This window comes from Venturia canescens, chromosome 9 (assembly GCF_019457755.1).
Source record: "Venturia canescens isolate UGA chromosome 9, ASM1945775v1, whole genome shotgun sequence".
NCBI lineage: Eukaryota > Metazoa > Arthropoda > Insecta > Hymenoptera > Ichneumonidae > Venturia > Venturia canescens.
Window position 1 is genome coordinate 21,032,194 of NC_057429.1, and position 22,540 is coordinate 21,054,733.

Here is a 22,540-nt window from a genome sequence, read left to right on the forward strand (position 1 = left end):
TTTTTGATCCGTTTAATTTTTTCTGCTTGCACGCTAATTAAACTATAACGTTCCTTTTTTCGCAAATTTCTGTACGCGACTTGGTGAAATTTCTTCCGCAACTGTCGAAAATGAGCAACATCGTCAAAAGTGATCGCGCAAAGGATTTTGTAAGATTTTACTTTTTGAGCGATCCTGTAGCGTCCGTTCGGGCAGAATGAAAATAATAATGGGGATGTATATTTTGTGTATACACTGTTTCTCTCCGAGAGCAGTCCACGTAGCACGTAAGCAGCTGTTAGGGATTCTACACATGGGTATAGATATATTCATGGTGTATATATATATAGATCTCGATGGGCAAATGTTCTATATGTTGATACTATATACGATGCACAACTCGAGTCAGTTCGAGACGATGTCGTGTGATCGGCGAACTCGTATTGTGTTCCATTAAAACTAGAACGTATAATACGCGCAATTCTTTAATCACAAACCAATGTAACTGTTCCATTTTGAAGCGAAAAGTTTCCAAGTGCTTACAATAATAAAAGAACGTTAAGACTCGTTACATTTGATAACCGAAAATAAATACCAGTTTTTAACCTTTTCCATCCGCCATGTAGTGTGGAAAAAAAGAGCGGTCAAAAATAGAGTGATAACCAACCCTATTATTCCGTATTGTTTTATCTTACCGGATAATTCTACATTATTGAAGAACGGACAAATGAAAAACGGTGAAGAAAATGCAACGTTTCGGCGAATTTAATGATAAACATTTGAATATCAGATGTTGATGAAGATTTACGTTGTTTGCTCAAACTCCTACGAAAAATCGGGTAGCGACAACGTTTCAAGTTTTTTAAAATCATATTCTCCTTTCCTTATGAAGTAGATAGAGAACAATAATTCAGAATATTCAAGAATGCACACTGAGAGCTGTCCATCTTCGAAACTATCCGGTGGCTTGGATGTTTGCTCCACGCCCAATAATACTTTCATCCTGGAAGAGGATCTTGCGCTAAGTTCGTCCACTCTGGGTAATTAGTTATTTTCATTTTAATTATTAAGTTATTTTTATCAATTTTTAACCGTAATCGCTACGGAAGAGATAGTTTGCCAGAAGTTTCCAAATTTGATAATGCTATAAAGTTCTTCAATACAATTATTTTCAATGTAAAGGACATACTTTTATCTAATGAAACGACGGTATGACCAAACAAGTATTGAGCTGAAATGAAAATTTTTTAAAGGTCTACATGACAAGAGTCTGCAGGATCATCCGGATGTATCATCAGGTATATACAATCCGAGCCGTAGCTTGGTGTATTTGAACGAAGAAACTATGGATTGTACCTATTCCGAATCAACGGAAACTCCCAAAACCCATGATGCAACAAACCAAGTATCAAGTCCGGAGATGTTTGAAAGCGAAGATGAAGAAAACGACAAAACAGTAAAAAAAGATTTCAGTGAATTATTGTCAAGGCAAAGTGACAAATTGAGTTGGCAAGACTCGTTGTTAGAGGATAAATGTGTTGGACCGACGGATGAAGAATTGATAGCGAAATCCGATTGTTACCTGCTAGCTAGAATCAATAAATTTCTTGCCGGTGTTCCTCCACCACCGAAACACACAATTTGTCAGAGCGATTGTGGTGATTTGCTGGCTTCTATAAAAGCAAATCGTCAATATTTTCTGATCGATCCTTTCCTCACTCGTAAAGAAAAAGATGCGAAAGGGGAAAGCATTACAACCATAGATCAAGAAACAAAAGCGTTGGAAATAACAGTAACACTCGAAGTAACGAATAATATCGAGAAAAAAGCGGATCAGGAGGACAAAATAGTACAGAATCATTCGAGCGAATGCAGTTTTAATAATCATCGCGGGAAAAGTAGTTTAAGAAATTTGACAAATGCCTTCAATGCCTGTGAACGGAACGACGAAACGACCACAAGTTTTAAGGATGAACCGATGAGGAGAAATTTTTCCGAAACTTGGAGCGCTTGTCGAACCAGCTTTGAATCTACAAGCAATGAAAATATAATTGGCAACATGAGAGAAAACGATGAGACTGAGAATGAAAATAATACAAGATTTGATGAATCGACTTTGAGTAACCTCAGAACGAAAGAAATGATTACTAACAGGGAAAAAACTAAGCATGTCACTTTTCAAATGCCTGAGAAAGAGATTGTTCCATTTTTTAAGACTGTCAGTGTTGAGGATGTAATAGATATGCCGTGGGATCTTGCTTATAAGCAAAAAACACATGGCATTCAGTAAGTGTCGATTCAATGGGATTTTTTGGTCTGATATCATTATGAAACACAAAAACAAAATTTCATCCATGTTTTTAGCACAAAAATATACATAAATATACATAAATAAGGTATCGTCTATAGATAATATTTTTTTTCAGTTACAACCGAAGTAGAGTAGTCGAAGAATACGAAGGCCTTACTTTAAAATTATGTCAACGTTACATCGGAGCCGAAACGCAATCGTCCTGCAATATATGGTTCACGAAACAAGCACCGGGTAGCGTCAAAAAACGCAATTTACTATCACGTCGTAACAATGGACAGAGTCCTGGAAAACGTCTGAGTCATCTGGCACGTCGTAGACGCACGTTTTCTAGTGCCAATCTGCAGGGTTTGGGAATGGCGGACAAAAAACAGCTCGTTCTCAATATGAAGTGAGTAAAAAAATTGAAAAAGGTTGAATTAAATATTAAAAAAAAGTACCGAAGATTGGAAACAGCAAACTTATTTTTTTAATGAAAAAAGTGTTTATTCACAATTTGAGTGATATCTTTGTGTTTCAGGAAGCCAACGATAAGAAAGGGCAAGAGCCCGCGAGGGAAAAGTCCACGGGGTAAAAGCCCACGTGGTTCAGGAAAAAAGAGGACAGGGTTAAGTAGAATTTCGCCAAGTCCCCGAAAAACAAAGCTAGAAACATCAAAGAGAGCGTTGTTTCAAAGTCCACCGGGGGATCGCGCGGGCCCGAGCAACAGAACATCATCACTTGTAAATGCGAGTTCACAACAAAGAATTAAGAGGGCGCTCTTTCCGATTTCTAAATCTAAAATCGATATATCTGCTCCTCCGACATTACACGCCAGTGATATAAAGAGAGCGCTAAATTTCGAAGATTCGAAGAAACGCAAGAACGAAGAGGAGCTCGAAGGTCCGCGATTCAAATGGGCCAAAAGTTTGTCCTTCGATTGCACTCACATTACTGAAAGCAATTCCTCCGATTCTTGGATGAGTGAGAGGCATTCGACAGGTAATTTTCACATGAAGAGTGAATCTTCGTTCCAGCAAGTTAAATCTGAGCTCAGTGAAGCTCACAGAAAAGTAAGTAACCTCAAAATTTTCTATCCTGGTCGAAACCATTGATTTTTCATTTTTCTTAAACTCTTTCGAATAATTATTCGTAACATATATATTTTTTTTCTGTTTGTCAAATATAGAAATTATTGTGGGCTATTGCTGAAGCACTTCGCGGTAAAGGAATCACCATGGGACATCCGCGATTTAAGCAATGTGCTTCGCAGCTCGCCCGGATTGTCAAGAAGTACATGCCAGATTTGGAAAACCCAAATTTGCCACGAAAGCCTGGGAGTACGAGTGATCGTATGCTTAGATTGGCGAAACGTCATGTACTCCTTATTGTAGAGTCAAAATCTACAGATTAAAAAAAAAAAGTCTTTCTCGTTATAAATTTTGACGTTTCCACCGTTCGATCAAGTTCTTCGATTCGATAGTTCGATTTCTTCTCTTTCTTATTTTGTTTTTGGTTTTTCCGTTTTTTATTCTTTTTTTTTTATGTATAATGACCAAGACCCAAGAGCTTCACCGAAATCGACGACTATCAAAACAGCCTTGTGTAAATAACGGCGTAAAAAGAGTGACGGATAAATCATAGAATAATTATTTAAGCATATTTTTTTATTAGCAATAAAATAGTATATTTTACAACCTATAAATAATTAATAAAAAGGCGTTTCACTTAAATAAAAAAAAAACCGTAACTCATCTATTAGTAGTATTTGTTGTTTCTTCTTTTCTTCCTTCCTGTTTTTTCTTTTCTGTGTGTTTTGATTTCGCATCTTTGGAGAGAGATGCATCATTTACATACATATATACGCTTGCTAAAGTGTGAGAAATTAACAGAGAAAAATTCAAATCTGCATACATCACCGGCCGTGTATCATCGCACATCATCGGTCACATATAAATAGCGTGGAGTAAAATTAATACTTTGAAAAAATCGAAAAAACGCGAAGTGAAATACATGCGAATCAAGCACAGTCGAATAGAAATCTAGTGAAAATCGTTAAAATAGTATCATCGTGATCCGATAGCGTTCGAGGATCCTTCTTAAATCGTAAAGCACCGGTTTTTTTTTCGTTCTACGAGCTCTTTCAGCCGATCTCGACAATACTATTCTTTTTTCTTCTCTATTTTCCCGTTTTTACTATTATTAAATATCAATCAGTTTGTACAAATGAATGGTTGCGTTATTTACCGTGCCAAATATATATATATATATATATCTATATACTATTTTTTCCTCATGTACGCAGAATTGAAAAAATCTCTCGTTACGTTGTTTACAATGAATCCACACCGTTTCAGTACGATAATAGAGATCACGACGATATTAAGATTGCTATTCAAAAAACGATGAGGTATCGAAAGGATTCCTTTTCAGTGGGTTAGTTTTTGGGAATTGATCGTTCAAAAAGAAACTAAATCATTCCGACTTGTTGACTCCAACCCTTGCAATCAGCTCATCCAATATTTGCGTTAACTGATTGTTCTCCTTTGTTTTTTGCTCGACCAACTCTGCCAATGAATTACTCTTCAATTCGGCTTTTCTCAACATTGCTCGGAGTCTGACAGTTTCGGAGTCGTTCTGCTTACGGATTTCTTCGAGATCCAAGTTAGCCCTGAAAAAAAATATATTAAATTGCTTAGATCTCGTTTGATTTTTTTATTTGTTTTTAAATCTCTCTCAAAAGTTATATTAACAATATTTAAGAAGATACAATATATTAAGTAATATTATGTGGTTTCGATTTTGGAAAATTAATAAAATGAGATAAAAAAATTTGTTTGACATACTTCTCGAGCCTCGCCGTCGCATGACTCTTGACCTGTTCGTAACGATTTTCCAAAGATTTGATTATTTCAACGTTCTCTTGTATGCTTTTTTTGAGCTCCGCCTCGTTGTTTTTGTATGTTGCGACAACGGCTTTGAGTCTCTCATATTTCAAATGTACATCATTGAATGCGGCTTCGGTATTGTCGAGATGATGTTTCGCTGCCGCGAGTTCTTCCTGCAATTTAGCTTTTTCGAGGTCAAGATTTTTTCGATCTCGTTCCCGTTCAGCGACCAAACGACTTATCGATATTTCATACTCATCGACAACGACCCTGAAAGATTAGGAAATCATAATTTTCAACAGTAATCCCATTATTAATGTACGCACAAGAGCGTTTTAAAAATTATATTAAGAATAAACGACTGCGAACTTACGTTATTTCATTCTTGTGTTTAACTTCCTGGGCAAGTTGAGTTTGCAATTGATTGATTTTTTCTTTATAACTGGCTTGCTTATCTAACGCTTCTTCATGATCGATTTTCAATTTTTCCAATTGCTCCTCAAGTTGCAACACCGTCGTTCGAACCAATTCCAACTCTTTCGCCATGTTTATCGTATCCTCGGTGGCTTCATCCGCAGATTTCTGTTTTTTTTTTTTTTACATAAAAAACATATATGTCATATAATTAATCATTCACTTTGAATTTGATAGTATTCCTATCTAACGCAAATTCAAAATCTGCAAAGATGTCAAGTTCTTTGCTGGTTGAAAAAACAACCTAACAACTTTTAAAAATGACGTTTGACTAACCAATTTTTCCTGCCCATCATTTGTCTTCTGAGTTGTCGTACTTGTGTTGGTCGGTGTCGCGTTGCCTGACATTGGGCTGTAGAATAACAATCGGTCAATTGCTGCTATTGCTGGATTTCGCTTTGGCGTACCGACATTCGGTACCGCGGTATTATTTTCTCCGTTTCTCGCCTCACTCGTCGGTGGACTGGCGCTCTGAATATTTCCTTGTGGCAACATACTTGTGTTCGATACCAATGGATCAAACTTCACGTACAATGACAAATCTCGCAAATTTCGATTCGTATTTCTCTTCGGGGTTTTCGATAGGAAGAACTCAAAATTTGACGGATCTTGAAAAACTATGGAGACGAAAACAAAGAAGAAACATTTAAAATCGTGGAATAAAGAATTTTTAATTTCAAAGAAAAAAACAAGATACGTGGGGATAAAATGAAAGCACTATTTTCTCACAGCTTCTCGTTTTGTTTTTGCAATTTTAAAAGATAATATGACTTTTTTTCAAATCTGTAAGTATCGAGTATTAAGGTTAAAATTTATTTTTTTTTATGGAAAAATCAGAAATTAGATGAAAAAGTATGACATTTGAATAAAAAATCGTAGTTCCATTATATTTACCTTCGGATTGCGCGCTCACGTAGTGTTCGTTTTCTTCGGGGAGGTCAAGGGATGAGTTGAAAATATCATTGGCAACCGAGTTGGCAGCTACTTCCAATTGTTCGAAATTGCAGCGATGATCAAAGCTATTGACTTGTTTGTTCGGAGTAGATTTTATTTTCTCGTTTATCGATGATTCTTCGGGTTCGGATAAAGCTGTTAGGTAGTGTGTTCTCTGTCTCTCGGGTTTTGAGGACACAGGAGACGTGAAATTATTCAAACTTGTACTTTGTTTTTGTGGTCTGAATTCTTCGTAGTTTTCGTTCAAGGGGACGGGTGGACGAACGAAATTGTGTTCTTCGGTTGCACCAGCAATGAGGGTCGATTTTTGTGGTTCTAATTTATTTAGTTGCTCGAATCCGGTGCTTTGTCGTTGAGGAACGAATTCGGCGAATTGATCGCTCTCAGGAAAATCATCGATGTCCAAATCATCAGCTGTTACAGTCGTATCGAGTTCATCATTTGATCCATTTTGTTTTTTCGTAATTTCTGGAAAACTTTCTGTTTCTATTTCCGCACTAACGGTTCCAGATTCCAAATGATCGATCTCGTTGTCCGTTAATAGTTCTGGATTATTCGAATCCCTATTGATTTTTCTCGATAAGTTAAACTCTTCGCCTTGTATTTTCTCTTTTCTCAATTTCTGTTGAATCAAATCTTTGACGCTGTGACACGTGATTTTAGGAACCGTACAATTTATAATTTTCGAAAGTTTCAACGGTACGGGCACCGCTGGTGTTGTCAGTTCATATTCTTCCGTATCAGGGTCGCAAACGCCTACGCCACCGTCCACTAGATTATAGGCACTGATAAAATTCGTCAATGGTTTTGCCAAACAATTTTCAATGGTCAGTGGTGCAGCGAATTTTTCTGAAATTGAACACCCTTCTGTACGATTTTCTTCACTATTTTCGCTCTCTTTTAGTTCTAGTGAACGTTGTGAATTATTTTCGTTCGAATGATCGATCTCCTGGATTGAAGCTTCTTGTATACGTAAATTTGTGCTCTCGTTCAAATCAATTGGCGAGTGAATACTTGACAAAGTTGGTAAGGTAGGAATTGTCCAACTTTCCGTATTTTCCTTTATCAGCTCTTTCGATTCGTCGACGAAATTATCCGTTTGTTTCGTTATTTTCAAATCTTGAGCGCTGAATTTCGAGAAATTTTTTTCCGCCGATATGTCGGATTCGTTGATCGACTCGAAGTTGGGAGCGCATAAATTTTCGTGGAATTGTGAAAGCGACGGTGTTATCAATTCGAGGGGATAATCCTCGTACCCTTTCAATTCCTCCTTACTTTCTTCAACGGTAGATTTCAAAATTTCAGTACTTTCGATAGCAAAATCTAAGTCTTTCAATGCTACGTCGGTTTCTTTAGGCTCCGATAATTGTGCAATATCACTGACGCACTGAACGAACGTTCCGTCCGATTTTTCAAGCTCGGATGACGTACACAGTGCATCGACGAATTCAGGTGTGTGAGAGTGCAATTGAGTCGAAGAGCTTATTGCATTTTCATAAAAAATTTGGGGTTTGTCTATACCGCGAGCTTCGCGATTAAGCTCAGAAAATTCTCTGGTTACTTCTCTCGTTGTATCAAGATCAGGAGTAAAATTATTGGGACATTTGTTCGATGAATCGTCGTTGGAAATTATCCTTGTCGAATCGAGATTGAGATTAAAATCGACAGAACATTTGATCGGTGAATTATTGCTGGAAATTACTCTCGTTGAATCGAGATCGCGTCCATCCGGACAATCGTTAACAAAATTATCGTTAATTGCATCGGTAGTAACGTTCAATATAGAATTTCCTTGACTCGAAGAAAGCGCAGATGTTTTCTCGATCTCTCGTGCAAGATCAGAGCCAAATTCCTGTTCAATTTGTTGGTGATTCTCTCTCTGAATTTCAGTGGTAACATTCAGATCAGTATTTTCTTCCTTCTGACGAATTACAGGTGAATGTCGTTCGTTATGGATTTCGGTGGCAACGTTGAAATTAAAATCAGGCTCGGAGGGATCTTTTTCAATGTCTCTTGGAATATCGGGATTGCAATGAGCTTCGTTATCAATTGATGATTTCGGTTCCGTTATCTCTGTAGTAGTATTGAGATTAGGATCGGTCGAGTCCGCCTGATTAATCGGTGAAATTGGTCTGTTTATATCTGCGGTTACATTAAGACTCGGATCAACGTCATTCTTCAAATTAATCGGCGAATTTCCTCTCGAACGATCAAGACTGGTGTTATCAGCTGCCGATGTAAATGTTGCATCGGGACTGTTGTCCTCCGAATCGGCTCGTAATTCGAAAGATTGTTCCTTCGTAGAATCGTTCAAATGGATATTCTCACACGCTGCTATAAGATCATCAAGACCCTTTATTTCCGGACTCAGATACGAATTGTTCGCACTTTTATTCGGGCTACTGTCCACGCATATTCCACTGCTGCATTTTGAACTTAATGTACTTGCGAGACTCTGAAAGCTACTCGCCGACGATAAACTGCTGCATTCCGGTATTCCTTCGCGTATTGTCGTACTTGGCGCGTCCGCGAATTCCCTTATAAATCGAACTTTTACATCGTGCTGTGGCTGCTGTTGTTGAGGTTCGATTTTGCTCGTTGATCCTTCATTGCTGCCCTGTAAATCATTGCAAAACACTCATTATTTTCTCAACGTAAATGCGAATAACAACGCAACTGAAATGTTGCTTCAAATTTTATGCCGTACTATCAATACGAATTTCGTTAAGAAAATAATATTTACGAGAATTAAAATCCAATTATTATCGGACCCGTTAGTATCAAAAGAATGTCAAGGGTGACAAGTCTATAGGACGGGGGGGTTCTCTTTAATTTGTACCTCAAGTTCGGGAGACGAAAATCCCGAAGTATTGGGAGAATTCCGATGAAATAAACGATTTATATAATCCATAGTTCAGTTAATATCACCGAAGTACGTATAAGGAGCTCGATGGAAAAAAAAAACGTGCGTTGTACGAGAGCCTGCCACGTTTACTGATGTTCTCCCAGCATCGAGATCAGCTGTGCGTCCGAAATTTCGTCGCATTTTTTGCGTCCCCAATATAAAATTGCGCAACAAACAGGCGTTTCGAGAGGCATCAACGATTCTAATTATAAAATATCGGTCGGAAAAACCTCGAGAGAGGAAGAGAGGGCGATTCAACTTCACACGATTCGCAAATTGCGTCGAGAACGACACGGGACTATTCGTCACTTGTGAATCCACTGACCAGCGAGAACGTCATCTTTGATTTTGCGTTTTACAACCGCCGTTCAAGCATGTGTTACCCGAAAACGATTTTGTACTCATTTTCACTCGAGTCCGTGTGTTATTTTAAATACCCGAATTACCGCGAAGTAAGAATCGCGCTACTAACAATAAATCCTCTTCATACTGCGGTTAAAAAAATCTATTCGGTGCAAGGCCACAGTTTCGCACGAGAAATACATGTCAAGTTTAATTATAAATTAAGCCTTTGTCTCCTATTCGAATCAACTGTTCGGCTCAGATTGAATTTCAATTTAAAAAAAAAAAATCATGATTCAAAGTTTGTGCGGGGATGAAAAATTAAACAAAATTCAATGGAGTGATTGGTAGAAAATGTCAAAATATCATATTTTAAGGACACCAATGTGTATAAACAGAGAGAATGAGTTTATAAAAATGAAAATTTTCATTTGAAAGAACAAAAAATTAGACAATGGAGTTATTTTGGTTTTTATGATGAGTCAACGGTTTTCTGCGAGGAAGCCGCGGTGAATATCGTCAAAAGCTTCGGTTTTATACTCGAAAGAAGAAAAAATAACAAAACAAGTATGAAAGATGATAAATTCACGAATTTTCAAATTGGTGAAAAATCGAAAAAAGTTCTGAGTAAATTTACCTTTCTCCCGATGATGTTACCCATGATATATTCTGAATTCAGAAACTGACTCTACTTTCGGCTTTCACCCCATCTTCAAACTTTCTTCCCTTCCAAATTTACCATACATCTTGAGTCTTTTTTCGAGCATCCCCTCCCTCTTTTTTCTTGACACAAGCGTGTGCCAGTTGAAAGACGCGCAACTCGGACCAAGAACGCACGAGGACAAACGTCAAAATATCGAGATTCATTCTCGTGCGGAGTGAATGTTGAAAATGTGTGTTCAAATCGTGGAGAAGAATATAAAAAAGTGTATAGAATTTTATTTGGGTACTATCGTTTAAGTATGATCGAAAAATTGATATATTTTTCTCAATTTATCGAAATTGAATTTCATTATCCAATTAATTGGCTTCACATTCTTCGAAAAAACCATCTTTTAATGGTTTTATCTTTATCCAATCTTTGGGATCTCTTTTATACAAATTTCTCGAATAAAATAAATCATTTGCTTGTAGTGAAAAAAAAAAAAAAAAAAAGAAAATCCATGCGAGAAACTGCAATTAATGAATCGCGCTCTCGTTTTTTTTCGTTCTTCTTTTTTCACTGTTGGCGTTCATTTGCGCAGTAATTATGACGAATCAACATAACGTAGAGAGGTATAAATTGGTTGCGGGCCGAGAATGATGAAAAGAACAGTCCCGAGGAATAAAGTAAGAGGAGGAAAGAAAAAGAGGCGGGGGCAGGGAGGGAGGCAGAGGGAATTAAGAAACGTGTTAGGCCATGAGAAACTCTATAAGAGGAGCGTCCGTGACAGCGTGCAAGAGCGTGACTCATTCCCATCTGGAGAAAACCGCGAAGCCTCGCTTATCAATTTCGATATATAGACACGTATACGTTGAAGAACGAGAAAAGCGAAGATTTTGCCTCGGCGAGTGATTGGCAAAGAGACCGGAAAAGGGCTGACCGACACGTTTTTCCCTTTTTTTCATTCAACTCTCTTAAGCCCAAAGAGAAATTCTAATATTAGAACAAAAGTCCTTTACTATGTATATGCCTTTGTATGTTTCAACGTCGTCCCACACAAACGCGTGTTAACCACTGCAGCAGCAACAGCAGCAGCTTTTAATACCGATGCACGAAAAACTGCACATAGGAAAAAACCTCGGCAAATAAAACAGGATGAGTTATTGATAATGATTTTTCTTTATATTTCCGCGTTTATTTATTGACTAAAATAGTGTCTCGAGAATTTCAGCAACGATGAATTTTGTGCAGGAATTAATGTAACACTAAGAGGAAAAAAATAAGAACATACGAATTATTTACTCACGAAACATATGATTTTTCCACGAGCTACACAACTGTCAGATTACAGTTAGTTTTTAAAACATATTTTTCGTCACGAGAGTACGATATTTTTTTCTCACTATTCGGTGATAACACTTGGCATTAACGAAACTGCCGAGTGTTACAACGTATAGATACTAAACGTATTGCTCCGAGAACACCCGACAGCGCACGCTCCGTCGCTTGTATGTGGGACGTTACATGTGTGTCCGGGTCGGTCTTTCTCTCTCTTTTCTCCATAGGTCTATGTATTTCCTACCTCCCCTGTAGGCATGTGTGAGTGCACTTGCACAGTATCGCCAACTATGGCGCTCCAAAGACTGGACATTTACGTAGCGTAGACCTCTGTGTTTTCGACGCTTTTATCATACTCCGGAGATACTGACAAGTGGCGCTATCTTCATCGCTTCTTACGCAGCCTCTTTTCCAGAATCTTTTCATCCTCGGTAATACGATAAACCCATCGTTTGTCCATTAATTTCAAGGCGTAATAAACTATTTATTAAACCGTTGCATGTCTTTATACGATTACTGTGATGCTTTAAAATGGAATTTTACATGGAAATTAGAGGGAAATTATCCAATTATCCGATCAATCGGATCCGTTTTATCGTACTTCCGATTTTAACGCAATATCCAGTTGATACTTCGACCGCAGATCTCGGGTGCTCTTCCGTTCTAAAATTCAAATTCATTCCGAACCATGCCCGCCTACTCCCCCGTTATTCAATTTCCGTGATAATATTATAATTCGTTGACAAAAGTTCTGACGATCAAATATTTCATGACTTTTGGAATCTCCAAAATTTTGTGGAAGTCGATTCAGTAAAAATTAAAAATGCAACAATTTTTCGTTTATGGAAACATCTCTGTCTCGTGCAATTTTTCGTCTATGCCGAAATAGTCTGTTTTGAAAAAAACAAAAAAAAATGACGAATAATAGACATGATTTGCGAAGTGACGCCTTTCAAATGTAAACTGTTTTCATTATTCGAACAAAAGCGTTGAGAATCGATATAATTCGTAAATGTCAGCGGATCCTTAAAACCGTTGATCCGCGAAGCCCCGAGCATAAATTGCACACAACATAAACATACATATAGATAACGTTGAATCGCGCGCATAAACGCGTCAAGTCGTACGGTTTCAAAACTTCCCAACGGAAGCGCGGAAGAAAAAAAAATGAAAAGAAAATAGAGGACCGAATAAAAAAAATATTGTAAACGAAAGGGGGGCTCTTTCTTCGCGCATGCATACGGAATGCGACAAGTATTTTTACTGCGTCAGATCTCTTCTTGCACGATGCGTCTCGGGTTTTGTGATATTTATAGAAAATATACAACATATGTAAGTCCATCCTAGCTGTCAAGCGGGGTTGAGAGTTGGAATGTTTTTCTCCAAAGTTTGACACGTCAAAAATATTGGCGACGAAAAATGGCAATAATAGTATTAATATGAGAAATACGAAGTGTAAGTAATGCGCTAAATTTTCATCATTTATGCGAAAAAACGTGGCGAGAAAAAAAATTTCGAACGGGAGCTGGCTGGGGAGAAAGGTCATTTTAGCGGTACGTACAGAAAAGGAATAAAAAGATCCAGAGACCACGTGATTTATTAAACCGGCTGCCGCACACCCGCTCTTTTAGGCTCCAATGAGAAAAATAATAGAAAAAAAATTTCTGTCAAACATATCTGTCAAAAACTTACTCTGCGTTTAGGTGAAGTTCCTGGTGGCGAATTTTGCAAATTAGCCGTTATTTCGCGAAGTATGACTCTGGTGCCATCGCGAATTCCGACCGAAGCTCCAGTAACGTTGCTCGGACTTGACATTCTTCTCACGAAGCGTCAAACGGCACGCAATTCCACTCCCCGTTCGATTTTTGATATTGTTCCTTTATCCCGACACTATTGAACAAAATAAATGATATTGGTTGACTTTGGAAATAAAATATTAGATAATTCATACGACGGTTTGGAAACGAAGATGATTTTTTTTTTCACGCTGCTAGCATCAACGATCAACGATCGACGTTCGTTCGACGAGCCACGAGAGAAACGAAGAGTGAAAAGACTGCACGCATACGCACACTCGCAAACTTCGGACATGTAGACCTCTCGCGACTGCACTACATTGAGATCTCTTTTCTCTTGTACGAAGATCTTCTTAATCAATCAACGCATATATACAAAATACACCCGATATTGAATTTTTCTTTTTCTTCACGAGCCGGTTCTTTTACTGGTTTCTCTTTTTTTTTAGTCTTCTCTCTTTTTCGCACTTGAATACTTTGACGAGAGAAATGCGCGCGGGACAAATGCTAACGGGTAACGCGAACGAGGGTACCACCGCCGGGAGTATTAATTTCCAACGGCTATTCTCGCGTTTGACAAACTTGAATGCGACCAAACTCACCAATCACAGAACACGTCTCGAACTGTGATGGCGCTAGCGTCCCCTTTATCGACTTCGCTGGTAAGGTTCACTTGCTAGTATAACGATGTGACACCGAAAGCGTTTCCCCCAAAAAAAACCATGAATTCGCATTATCGTTCGTTGGTTTTAAAGAAATAAGAAAACGGAACATAAAATACGACTCGCAGAATTCTACTTGACCCTCGGTGAATAAAAAAGTCGACTTCGCTGATGAGGTTCATTTGCTAGTATAAAGATTTGACGCCGAAACGCTTCCCCCAAAAGGCCATGAATTCACATTATCGTTCGTTGGTTTTAAAGAAATTAAGAAAACGAAACATAAAATACGACTCACAGAATTCTACTTGACTCTCGGTGAATAAAAAAGAAATCTGGAATATCCCTTGTTTTTGGTTCAACTTCTTTTTTCAAGATAAAAAGATGTAATATAATAAATAAACATATAAAAAAAACTTGATGGACATTGGTATCATCTTCCAGTTTTTATTAAAATTGTTCCATCAATTGACATGTATTTAGTCAATTTGGATTGGTTCTCCAAATTGGTTATCCAATGAAAGTCAACTTGTTCCACCCACACCCGTCACCAGAAATAATAGACTTGTAATTAATAATACCCAAGATTAATAGAAAAACTTGTGTCTATTTAACATATTGAATTTTATGAAAGATCAATTCTTTTGTCGTAATACTTGATCAATTGACCAATTGCATTATCGAGTCCAAAATACTATCAATATTGCTGTCACAGTCATTGTTAATCATCAAGTCCCAATGATGAAGGTCATCGAGATCGCATTCGGTTTCTGCATCGTCTATACCTTTGTATTAATAAAGTTCTTGAATTATAATACAGAAAATAGAAATTAAATAATTACATCAGATTCAAAATTTTTTCATATATCACCTTCGGTAAAAGACCATCCCCGTTTTTCTCTGGTTCTTTGATTGCTCGAAATTCTAATAGTTTTACACTTTGTTCCATAATTTTCTTGGAACCATTTGACGTCAGTTTTTCTGCGCACATCACTAACGATCCAATACTTTTTGTCTTTTGCTTGAATAAGAAATTACATAAATAATTCAACGAATGAATATTCAACAATAGAGTAATGAAAATTTTTACTAATCAGCATGGAACGGCCTGTATAATGTTGTACCGTTATACATGTCGATGGCAGCACGACAAAAACAGCCGGGATCTTTCTTCCTCATTTCCTCGCCCCATTTCGCCATTTCCATTCGATATTTTTCTTTGTACTGTCCATCACTCAACAAACCATCTAAATCAAGATTCAAAGCTTCCGCCCAATGACTTTTAATTGGACCTGATATTTTTATAACGACGCTCCTATCAGACCCAATTCTAAAAATAATAAATTCAAACTAATTAATTTTGACTATTGCCACAAGACCGTTGAAATGAAGATGAAAATACCTATCGTGTAATATATCAGTGATAAAGTCTTTGCCGGACTTCCTTTTACCACTAAATAAGAGAATTTTATCTGGAACCTCGGACGCGTCTAAATTGTGTGTTGCTCTGGGAGTCGCCATATTGAAATTTCTGTTGACGCCACGCACCACTGTTCACAGCTGACAAGACACTCGCATCTCACATGCGAGCAAATATACTTTCCCATTCTAACGTATACAAATATATACATTTATAATTTCCATTCAAACTTTTAGAAACTCACATTTTACCCATAGATGTATCAAATAAATTTGAATATTTTCAGCATTTCCAAGAAATTCCACTTCACTTTGCTTCTCTGCATAAAATTGTATTGATAAATATTCTAATTCAAGGGCATTAGAAACTTATCTATTGCAGTTATTTTAAATTTTTCTTTGTTCACTATCACTGTCATGTATTTCAACTTTATGTGGGAAAATGCTCGCTTCTCAGCTCTTTATTTAATTAAGGAAAATGAATTCAAAAAGATTTGAAAGACGGTGGAAAATGAATAAATGTGCGTTGATGTTTTTTGTTTTATTTTTTATTATTTAAGCATAGAATACGAAATCAAGACCTATTTCTTGGCTTCTTTGGCAGCTTTCCGCTCTGCCGCTCTTTTCAATTGCGCCTTCGGCTTGAGATTGTGCTTTTTGGCGAATCGTTGATTACGCAGGAATTTAAGGTCCATCTATAATTCACAAACATTTCATTTTTTTTACTATATCCCAAAAGTATTACAATATTCAAATATTGAATAAAAGTACTTACACCGAGGGTAGATTCATGCCTATTGTGACTAGGTTTCTTGATTCCATTTCTGTGAGCTTTCCTGTCTAAAATATTGAGAAAAACAAATATCAAACCGAACATCCAAACAAATCAAGTTTTAAGGTTACGTTATGAAAACTTTGATTACTTACTCTGATTGTGATTCGTGTGATTCTTTGACTTCGCCATTATTGAAATTCCACTCGAACTGTAAGAAAACAAAAAAACGAGCGAATTATTCACTGGTTGTGATATCTAACTGGATTGAAATTCATCCAACACTGCAACATGATTTTTAGGTTAAATTGTAGAAATAAACTGTCAAGTTCCGAAGAAAAAACGAATGGTCAATAAATAAAGATTGGTATGAATACGGAGATTCACTCGGATTAATTTTTGATAATTCTTTAAAAATTAACTTGATTGCTCGGATTTTGTTGAGAAAATATTTCGTAATTTTGTCCAAACACGTACCCGTTAGTCGGAAAAGGAAATGCAAAAGAAACTTAGTTCCAAGAGTGGACGCTTTACTCATGATCGCAGCGCTGCACTACGCAGCGTCGGTTTTTCAAACTACGCACATTTGGGAATTTTGCTGCAGTCGGTTCGGTAGCCTCGAGTCCTCTTCCCAACAAACCGACCAACCGACGATACACTCGATATCTCGATATAGGAAAGTATGACAAGACGGTATTATAGGCGGAGCGCCAGACAGGAGGAGATGCAGCAGGCGCAACAAGCAACAATGTTCGCTTCACTCACGCACGAATAAAGCGGATTTCTCATTCTAATTGTTCCTCCTCAGTCGTTACGTAGTATTATTGTAGTATAGAAAAAGAGACTGAACGTTCTTTAAATGAGTCTACAAAAAGACTGGAATGTAAATTAAAAAAGCTCTATCGATTTTATGTAAAAAGCTTGACGAGCTTATACGATTCTTAACCTGCATGCCGTTGGGAAATTTTGTAGAAGGTGAATATCGCAATTAGAATGTTTATCAAACATACTCTGAGAAGAGACAGGACCGTAAGCGAATATAGGAAACGGGGAGTAGCGTTTTGGACGTTGAGACAAATGTGCGGAGATACTAAATTGTCAATTTTCGTAAATTTACAATATATATTACATCCATTTATTCATGAATTTTTTCTTGCACATCTTCAATATACAACATCGCGCGTACACAAATTTGATATACATAGCAATTCTAGCCAGGTGTCATTATTTCCACTTTTATTTCATAAGGATAACTTATATAAACAATGATTGTTTATTCAATGTAAATTAATATTTGTTCTTCTACAGTAACGATTCTTTCGATTAACTACAAGTTCTGATGAATCAAACAAAAATCTTGGATTATTCTTTGCAATTGATTTCCATTTATCTAATTAATTGTAGAAAAGTGCTAAATTCTTATGAGTTTTTTTCATTCACTCATTCTGTATCAATCGTGCAAGTTGCTGTCTATAAACATTAATTGTATATCGTACTGAATCTGAGTAATTAATGTTAAATTACATGCATGTTATTTCACTCATGAAATTCTTATTTGATTATTTGTTCAATCAATGTTTCAGAGTTAAAATAAAATTTTGTACAACTTTTTATGCATTATGTCCTTTGCATTAATCACTTTTTTGTACTCGTAGATAATAAGAATAAGCTGCAAATGACGATTGAACTTGAATTAAAAAAAACTAACGTGCATAGGAATAAATAAGGTAACTAAGTGTATTGCGTTGTATCACAATTAGGTTTCAAAACTTGTTATCCTTTTGGTCTTTGGAATACGAAAATTCAAGATTGCAATGCTGTTGAAGAAAAAATGACTGCTTCATGGCGAGATTTATTTTCCCGTGTCGTTCGTTCAGAGTTTCGAATCACCATTTCGTTCGTTCGTTCGTTCGATCGTTTTTTTCGTCATGTATTATATTAATTAACCGAATTTGCGGGTAATTTTCAATTCGCGGGGTAATCGAAGACGAAAATCGTTCATTTTTCCGAGCACTCTAAAGGCCCATCAATTTCTTATTGAGAATGCACCAGTCGGCCAATTTTTGAGTTGGACTTCTTTTTTGCGTCAAAGCAGCTGCTGCGTGTCTAAATTTGGCCTCATTTTTCCTGATATACATCATCGCGTCACCCTCTAGTTGCATTATTTTTTCTGGTCGTATCTCTTCCATAGAAAGCATTTCTGTGAGGTAGGGATTGAATCGATAGTAGACGTGATCTGGTAAAAGGTCGTTCAACATCGTATGAACGGCTGTAAAAATGATTTTAACTTTGAAATAAAATCTCAGTAGAGGTTATCCATCGGAGGACGTATAAGAAAACTAAATACCCTCGGTATCGGTAGCACTGGCCAGAATTTTATGAAACTTTTCCTTCCAACCGATGGTCGATTCTCCGACATCGTTGCCACTGTCACCTATTACCGTGGGAATTCTTCCAGTCCCAAACGAAACAACACATTGGATCGGTGTGTTGGGCCACAGTTGTTTGGCTTCGTGAATCGCGACAGCACATGGATTATTTACCATCAACCCTAATTCAATCATACACAGCATTTCTACATTTCTGCCATCGAATTCAATATTAAAAGTTTTTTTACATTCAACATTACATTAAAAATAATATCAATGAAAATATAATTCATATTATATTCGTTATATTTATTACTGTGTTTTGCATTAATAATGGAATAACTGAAAGACTTACCACCGTCTGTGAACAGATAGTCTCCTTGCTTGAATTCTCCGAAATATGTGGGTGCTGCTGCTGAAGCTCTGACAGCTTCCCAAACCTTGTGTCTGTGGGATCCCATGTACTGACTCTCAACTCGATAAGGGAGAGTATAGTTTCGAAAAATATATACCATTATCGGAGCATGATTTATTACGGCCGAGACAGCTGCGAACTGCATAGATATAGATATTACTATTGTGTCCCGGTTTATAGATCTCTTCGAAGCACAAAAAGTGAATTATCGTATTATCTTATGTACCTTGGGTGAATTTGGATCTCTAGCGGTTTTAATAAGATCTTTATCGCCCAAATGTTCTTGCAACATTTGTTCCCAAAGCTCTGTATCGTAATATGAATGACTCCAAACCAAATTGCTCGCTCCCCGAATCGTACCACGGGTGAATATTTTCGTGCTTAAAGCTTTATACAGTTCGGAAATTTCGTCCAAGGATTTCCTCTTGAGTCCACCTAAATGGAGACAATTTGTCTTCAATAGTCGTTTTTTTTTTTTTTTTCATCATTGTTAATATGAGGAGAGCTATGTTATTCCTTGAACAATACCTCTGCTATATTCTTCAGCATTTTTAGCTGCGTGTACAAAAATCATTTCATACTTAATATTTTCGAAAATACAAAAAATTGCGCCATTATGAAAAAGTTGAAATTTGCATACCCAGAGTTGCCGATAATATCGCGCCTGTGCTTACTCCGCACATGTAGTCAAACATCTCGTGTACTTTCTGGCCCGTGAGTTGTTCCAATTTTTTCAACATCTCTAGAACTACAAGACCCCGTATTCCTCCCCCGTCTATAGTCAAGATTCTAATTCCACGACCTGGCAAAGGATCTACATGGCCCATTACAGCAAGAGCTTCTCTGATAGAACCTGAATCATGGATCATTGCATTGAAATGAATTAATTCGACTGATATATATTGCATAAAGCATGACTAATATAAAGTTTAACTACCAGTAATCTGAGGATCTTTTGTTTTTGTTCTGGCTTTGAGTAGAACGGCGATGGCTCCTTCCTTAATGGCATGGTGTCGAGCTTCGGGATATTGTTCAATATGAGCGAGCAAATCTTCGACTCGTCTCCATCTCGAAGCGGCAGATTCGGCTGTGGCAATACTGTTTAGGACATGTCTAGTTCTAGATGTGATGCTGTGCTTAGAAATACTTGTAGGTATGTTCATTTTCCATTTTGGAATTGTGGTATGTTTGAGGTCAACGGCTCCAGGGATGAGAGAATCTTTGTTATTTTTTGTTGAATTAAATTGTGGCAAAAGCGCGGAAAGAACCTGAGGGAATGCATAAATCTGATCTCGAATTGATTGTTCAACGACGGGAGAGTTAACTTCCTTAGGTTTGGGTGGTTCTTCAATTTTCTCTTTTTCATTCTCAGCGGGCACGGCTACAGCTACGGCTTTTTCTGTCGACTGAGTCTTTTCAATTTTTGACTCTTCGTCCCTGCTTCTCTCACTCAAATTCTTTGCTACGGAGAATTTTCTCATGCTTTCTATTTGAGCATATGTTACTTTTTTGAAAAGCTCCATCCATTCTTTGCTCATTACTATCTGTAAGTTTCTGTTATATTCAGAGATTCCCGAATTTCCACTGCCATAGCGACTCAACAGTTTCCAACTGTTTTGCAATGACATTTTTGTTTTTTCTATAATGCTCGACGTTCCTGAAAGTTTGGAGGCCATTGTCGGAGCGTTGAGGGCCGCATCTCGGCTTTGTGCCGCATTCGTGAGCCGTCTAGAAAAATTTTCACACAATTATATATTAGTATAGAATCACAGATCATATTCCAGAACTTTTAACATATTATGCGGTTGTTTTTTAACAAAAAATTCACCAAATTACGATGAACATTAACAAATAAATTTAAACGCCGAATTATAATGTACATAAGGGAGTGTTTTCTCGAATTTTCGAGATCTGTATATAACCTCAAAATGAAGCAACTCAACGAAATGGTCAACTGCTAATTGAGCCGATTTTTTTTAGTATATATATTTATGAATAAGTTTCAGTGAATTGTCCATTAATCCATAGTAATGCAACATAATTCTTATTTCCGGAATCAATAAAATGTCAAATCTTTATAGACGACCCAATATATATGTACCTGGTTATAACACTGAGATGATCTCAGTGCTGCGTCTCGAGACGCAACCACGACATAAATATATCAGATCTTTCCTCCGATAAGGATAAAGCTGATTGTGTATGACAGCGTTTGATAGAAAAACGATCAGAACAGAGTTTATTTTTCGTATCGATATAAGCAAATCGCTCTTTGTTTTAAACTGTTGTTCCCAACTATATACAGCTGTCATGATCAGCTGTTTCGGTTTGAGCTTTGTATAGATAGATGTCATATCTGTGTATATTGACTGAGTGAACGTAGCCAATTATAAAAATACTTTACACGTGTGTATTTGCATTACGTGATAAAATGCCGGAAATAACATGACTCAATAAAATATATGAATCTTTATAAAACTTGTAATTACGTAGCAAATATATAAAAAAATACCTGGTAACTGCTGCAGCGCATCGGGTTCGACAATGACGTACATGCTTGCTGAGAACCATCATCCAATGAAAATTGAAAATTAAGGCAAAAGCGAGAAGTCACAAAAACTTCACGAAACAGAAATATCACCAAAAATATTACTGAAACTGATTCACCGAAATTCTTAAAGTTTTATTTGTTAGGAAACTTAATGTGTCAATTTGCTTTGTTCCGCACCAATATAAAAATATTCGAAATACAACTTTTTTGTTCCTCTGTATATATCCTTTGGTTTCAACTTTATCGTGTAATTTTGTTTTTTTCAATTATCTTTCCAAGAAATCGCACTTGTGAGACGCAATTATACTCGCGTTCGCAAATCACGTGGTTTTAATTATCAATATATATGAAGTTTTCCACTTTCTCGTTACCTAATCATATGTTTAGTATAGTTTGACAATGTAGACGTCGTGTACTTCACTAAATATGAGTATATATATATATATATATCGTAAAATTAGATTGTTTTATTAATCGAAGCTTAAAAACTAGTCGAGTTATTTTTATGCCAAAATATTTCTAATAATTTTATAATACTACTTTTTAACAATATGTAAAATATTATAAAGCCCGGACTTGAATGTTGTTTGGTTGTTTACTGAAGCGAGCGGCGCAAAATCTAGTCTTTTATACGTTTCGCGTCTATATGTTTACACATTTTTAGCCAAAATGGCGGTCTTTGGGCACAGAGCCACGGCAATTCTTGCAAATACAATCGCGCGATATTGGAATTTTGTTTTTCCGAC

The 22,540-nt window shown here is 36.8% G+C and overlaps 4 protein-coding genes across 7 annotated transcripts; 1 reads left to right on the top strand and 3 right to left on the bottom strand.

Annotated features, from left to right (window-relative positions):
* Positions 1-117: 117 nt before the first annotated feature.
* Positions 118-4,025, top strand: mi (minus). The gene is made up of 5 exons (XM_043429235.1): positions 118-1,019; positions 1,233-2,265; positions 2,406-2,681; positions 2,811-3,342; positions 3,459-4,025. Exons 1-5 carry the CDS (start codon positions 905-907, stop codon positions 3,681-3,683), a joined length of 2,181 nt encoding a protein of 726 aa, XP_043285170.1. The 5' UTR covers positions 118-904; the 3' UTR covers positions 3,684-4,025.
* On the bottom strand, positions 3,919-14,153 carry tacc (transforming acidic coiled-coil protein). 3 transcript variants are annotated; one of them, XM_043429229.1, is made up of 7 exons: positions 13,886-14,153; positions 13,506-13,703; positions 6,526-9,202; positions 5,908-6,248; positions 5,531-5,739; positions 5,116-5,427; positions 3,919-4,940 (listed from the first exon to the last, which is right to left on the bottom strand). In XM_043429229.1, exons 2-7 carry the CDS (start codon positions 13,626-13,628, stop codon positions 4,745-4,747), a joined length of 3,858 nt encoding a protein of 1,285 aa, XP_043285164.1. In that variant the 5' UTR covers positions 13,629-13,703; positions 13,886-14,153; the 3' UTR covers positions 3,919-4,744. The 3 variants fall into 3 exon arrangements, with proteins under 3 accessions (XP_043285164.1, XP_043285166.1, XP_043285165.1); XM_043429231.1 differs by lacking the exons at positions 13,506-13,703; positions 13,886-14,153 and adding an exon at positions 10,470-10,577; XM_043429230.1 differs by lacking the exons at positions 13,506-13,703; positions 13,886-14,153 and adding an exon at positions 9,425-9,616.
* Positions 14,154-14,695: 542 nt separating this feature from the next.
* Positions 14,696-16,242, bottom strand: Pmvk (Phosphomevalonate kinase). Its single transcript, XM_043429241.1, has 4 exons — positions 15,671-16,242; positions 15,393-15,598; positions 15,140-15,289; positions 14,696-15,053 (listed from the first exon to the last, which is right to left on the bottom strand). Exons 1-4 carry the CDS (start codon positions 15,787-15,789, stop codon positions 14,929-14,931), a joined length of 600 nt encoding a protein of 199 aa, XP_043285176.1. The 5' UTR covers positions 15,790-16,242; the 3' UTR covers positions 14,696-14,928.
* A 1,329-nt stretch (positions 16,243-17,571) lies between these two features.
* On the bottom strand, positions 17,572-22,399 carry LOC122416364 (calcium-independent phospholipase A2-gamma-like). 2 transcript variants are annotated; one of them, XM_043429238.1, is made up of 7 exons: positions 21,756-22,399; positions 20,181-20,971; positions 19,884-20,096; positions 19,470-19,678; positions 19,184-19,382; positions 18,807-19,010; positions 17,572-18,728 (listed from the first exon to the last, which is right to left on the bottom strand). In XM_043429238.1, the coding sequence occupies exons 1-7, from the start codon at positions 21,815-21,817 to the stop codon at positions 18,475-18,477; spliced, it is 1,932 nt and encodes a 643-aa protein (XP_043285173.1). In that variant the 5' UTR covers positions 21,818-22,399; the 3' UTR covers positions 17,572-18,474. The 2 variants fall into 2 exon arrangements, with proteins under 2 accessions (XP_043285173.1, XP_043285174.1); XM_043429239.1 differs by lacking the exon at positions 21,756-22,399 and adding an exon at positions 21,345-21,482.
* Positions 22,400-22,540: the final 141 nt, after the last annotated feature.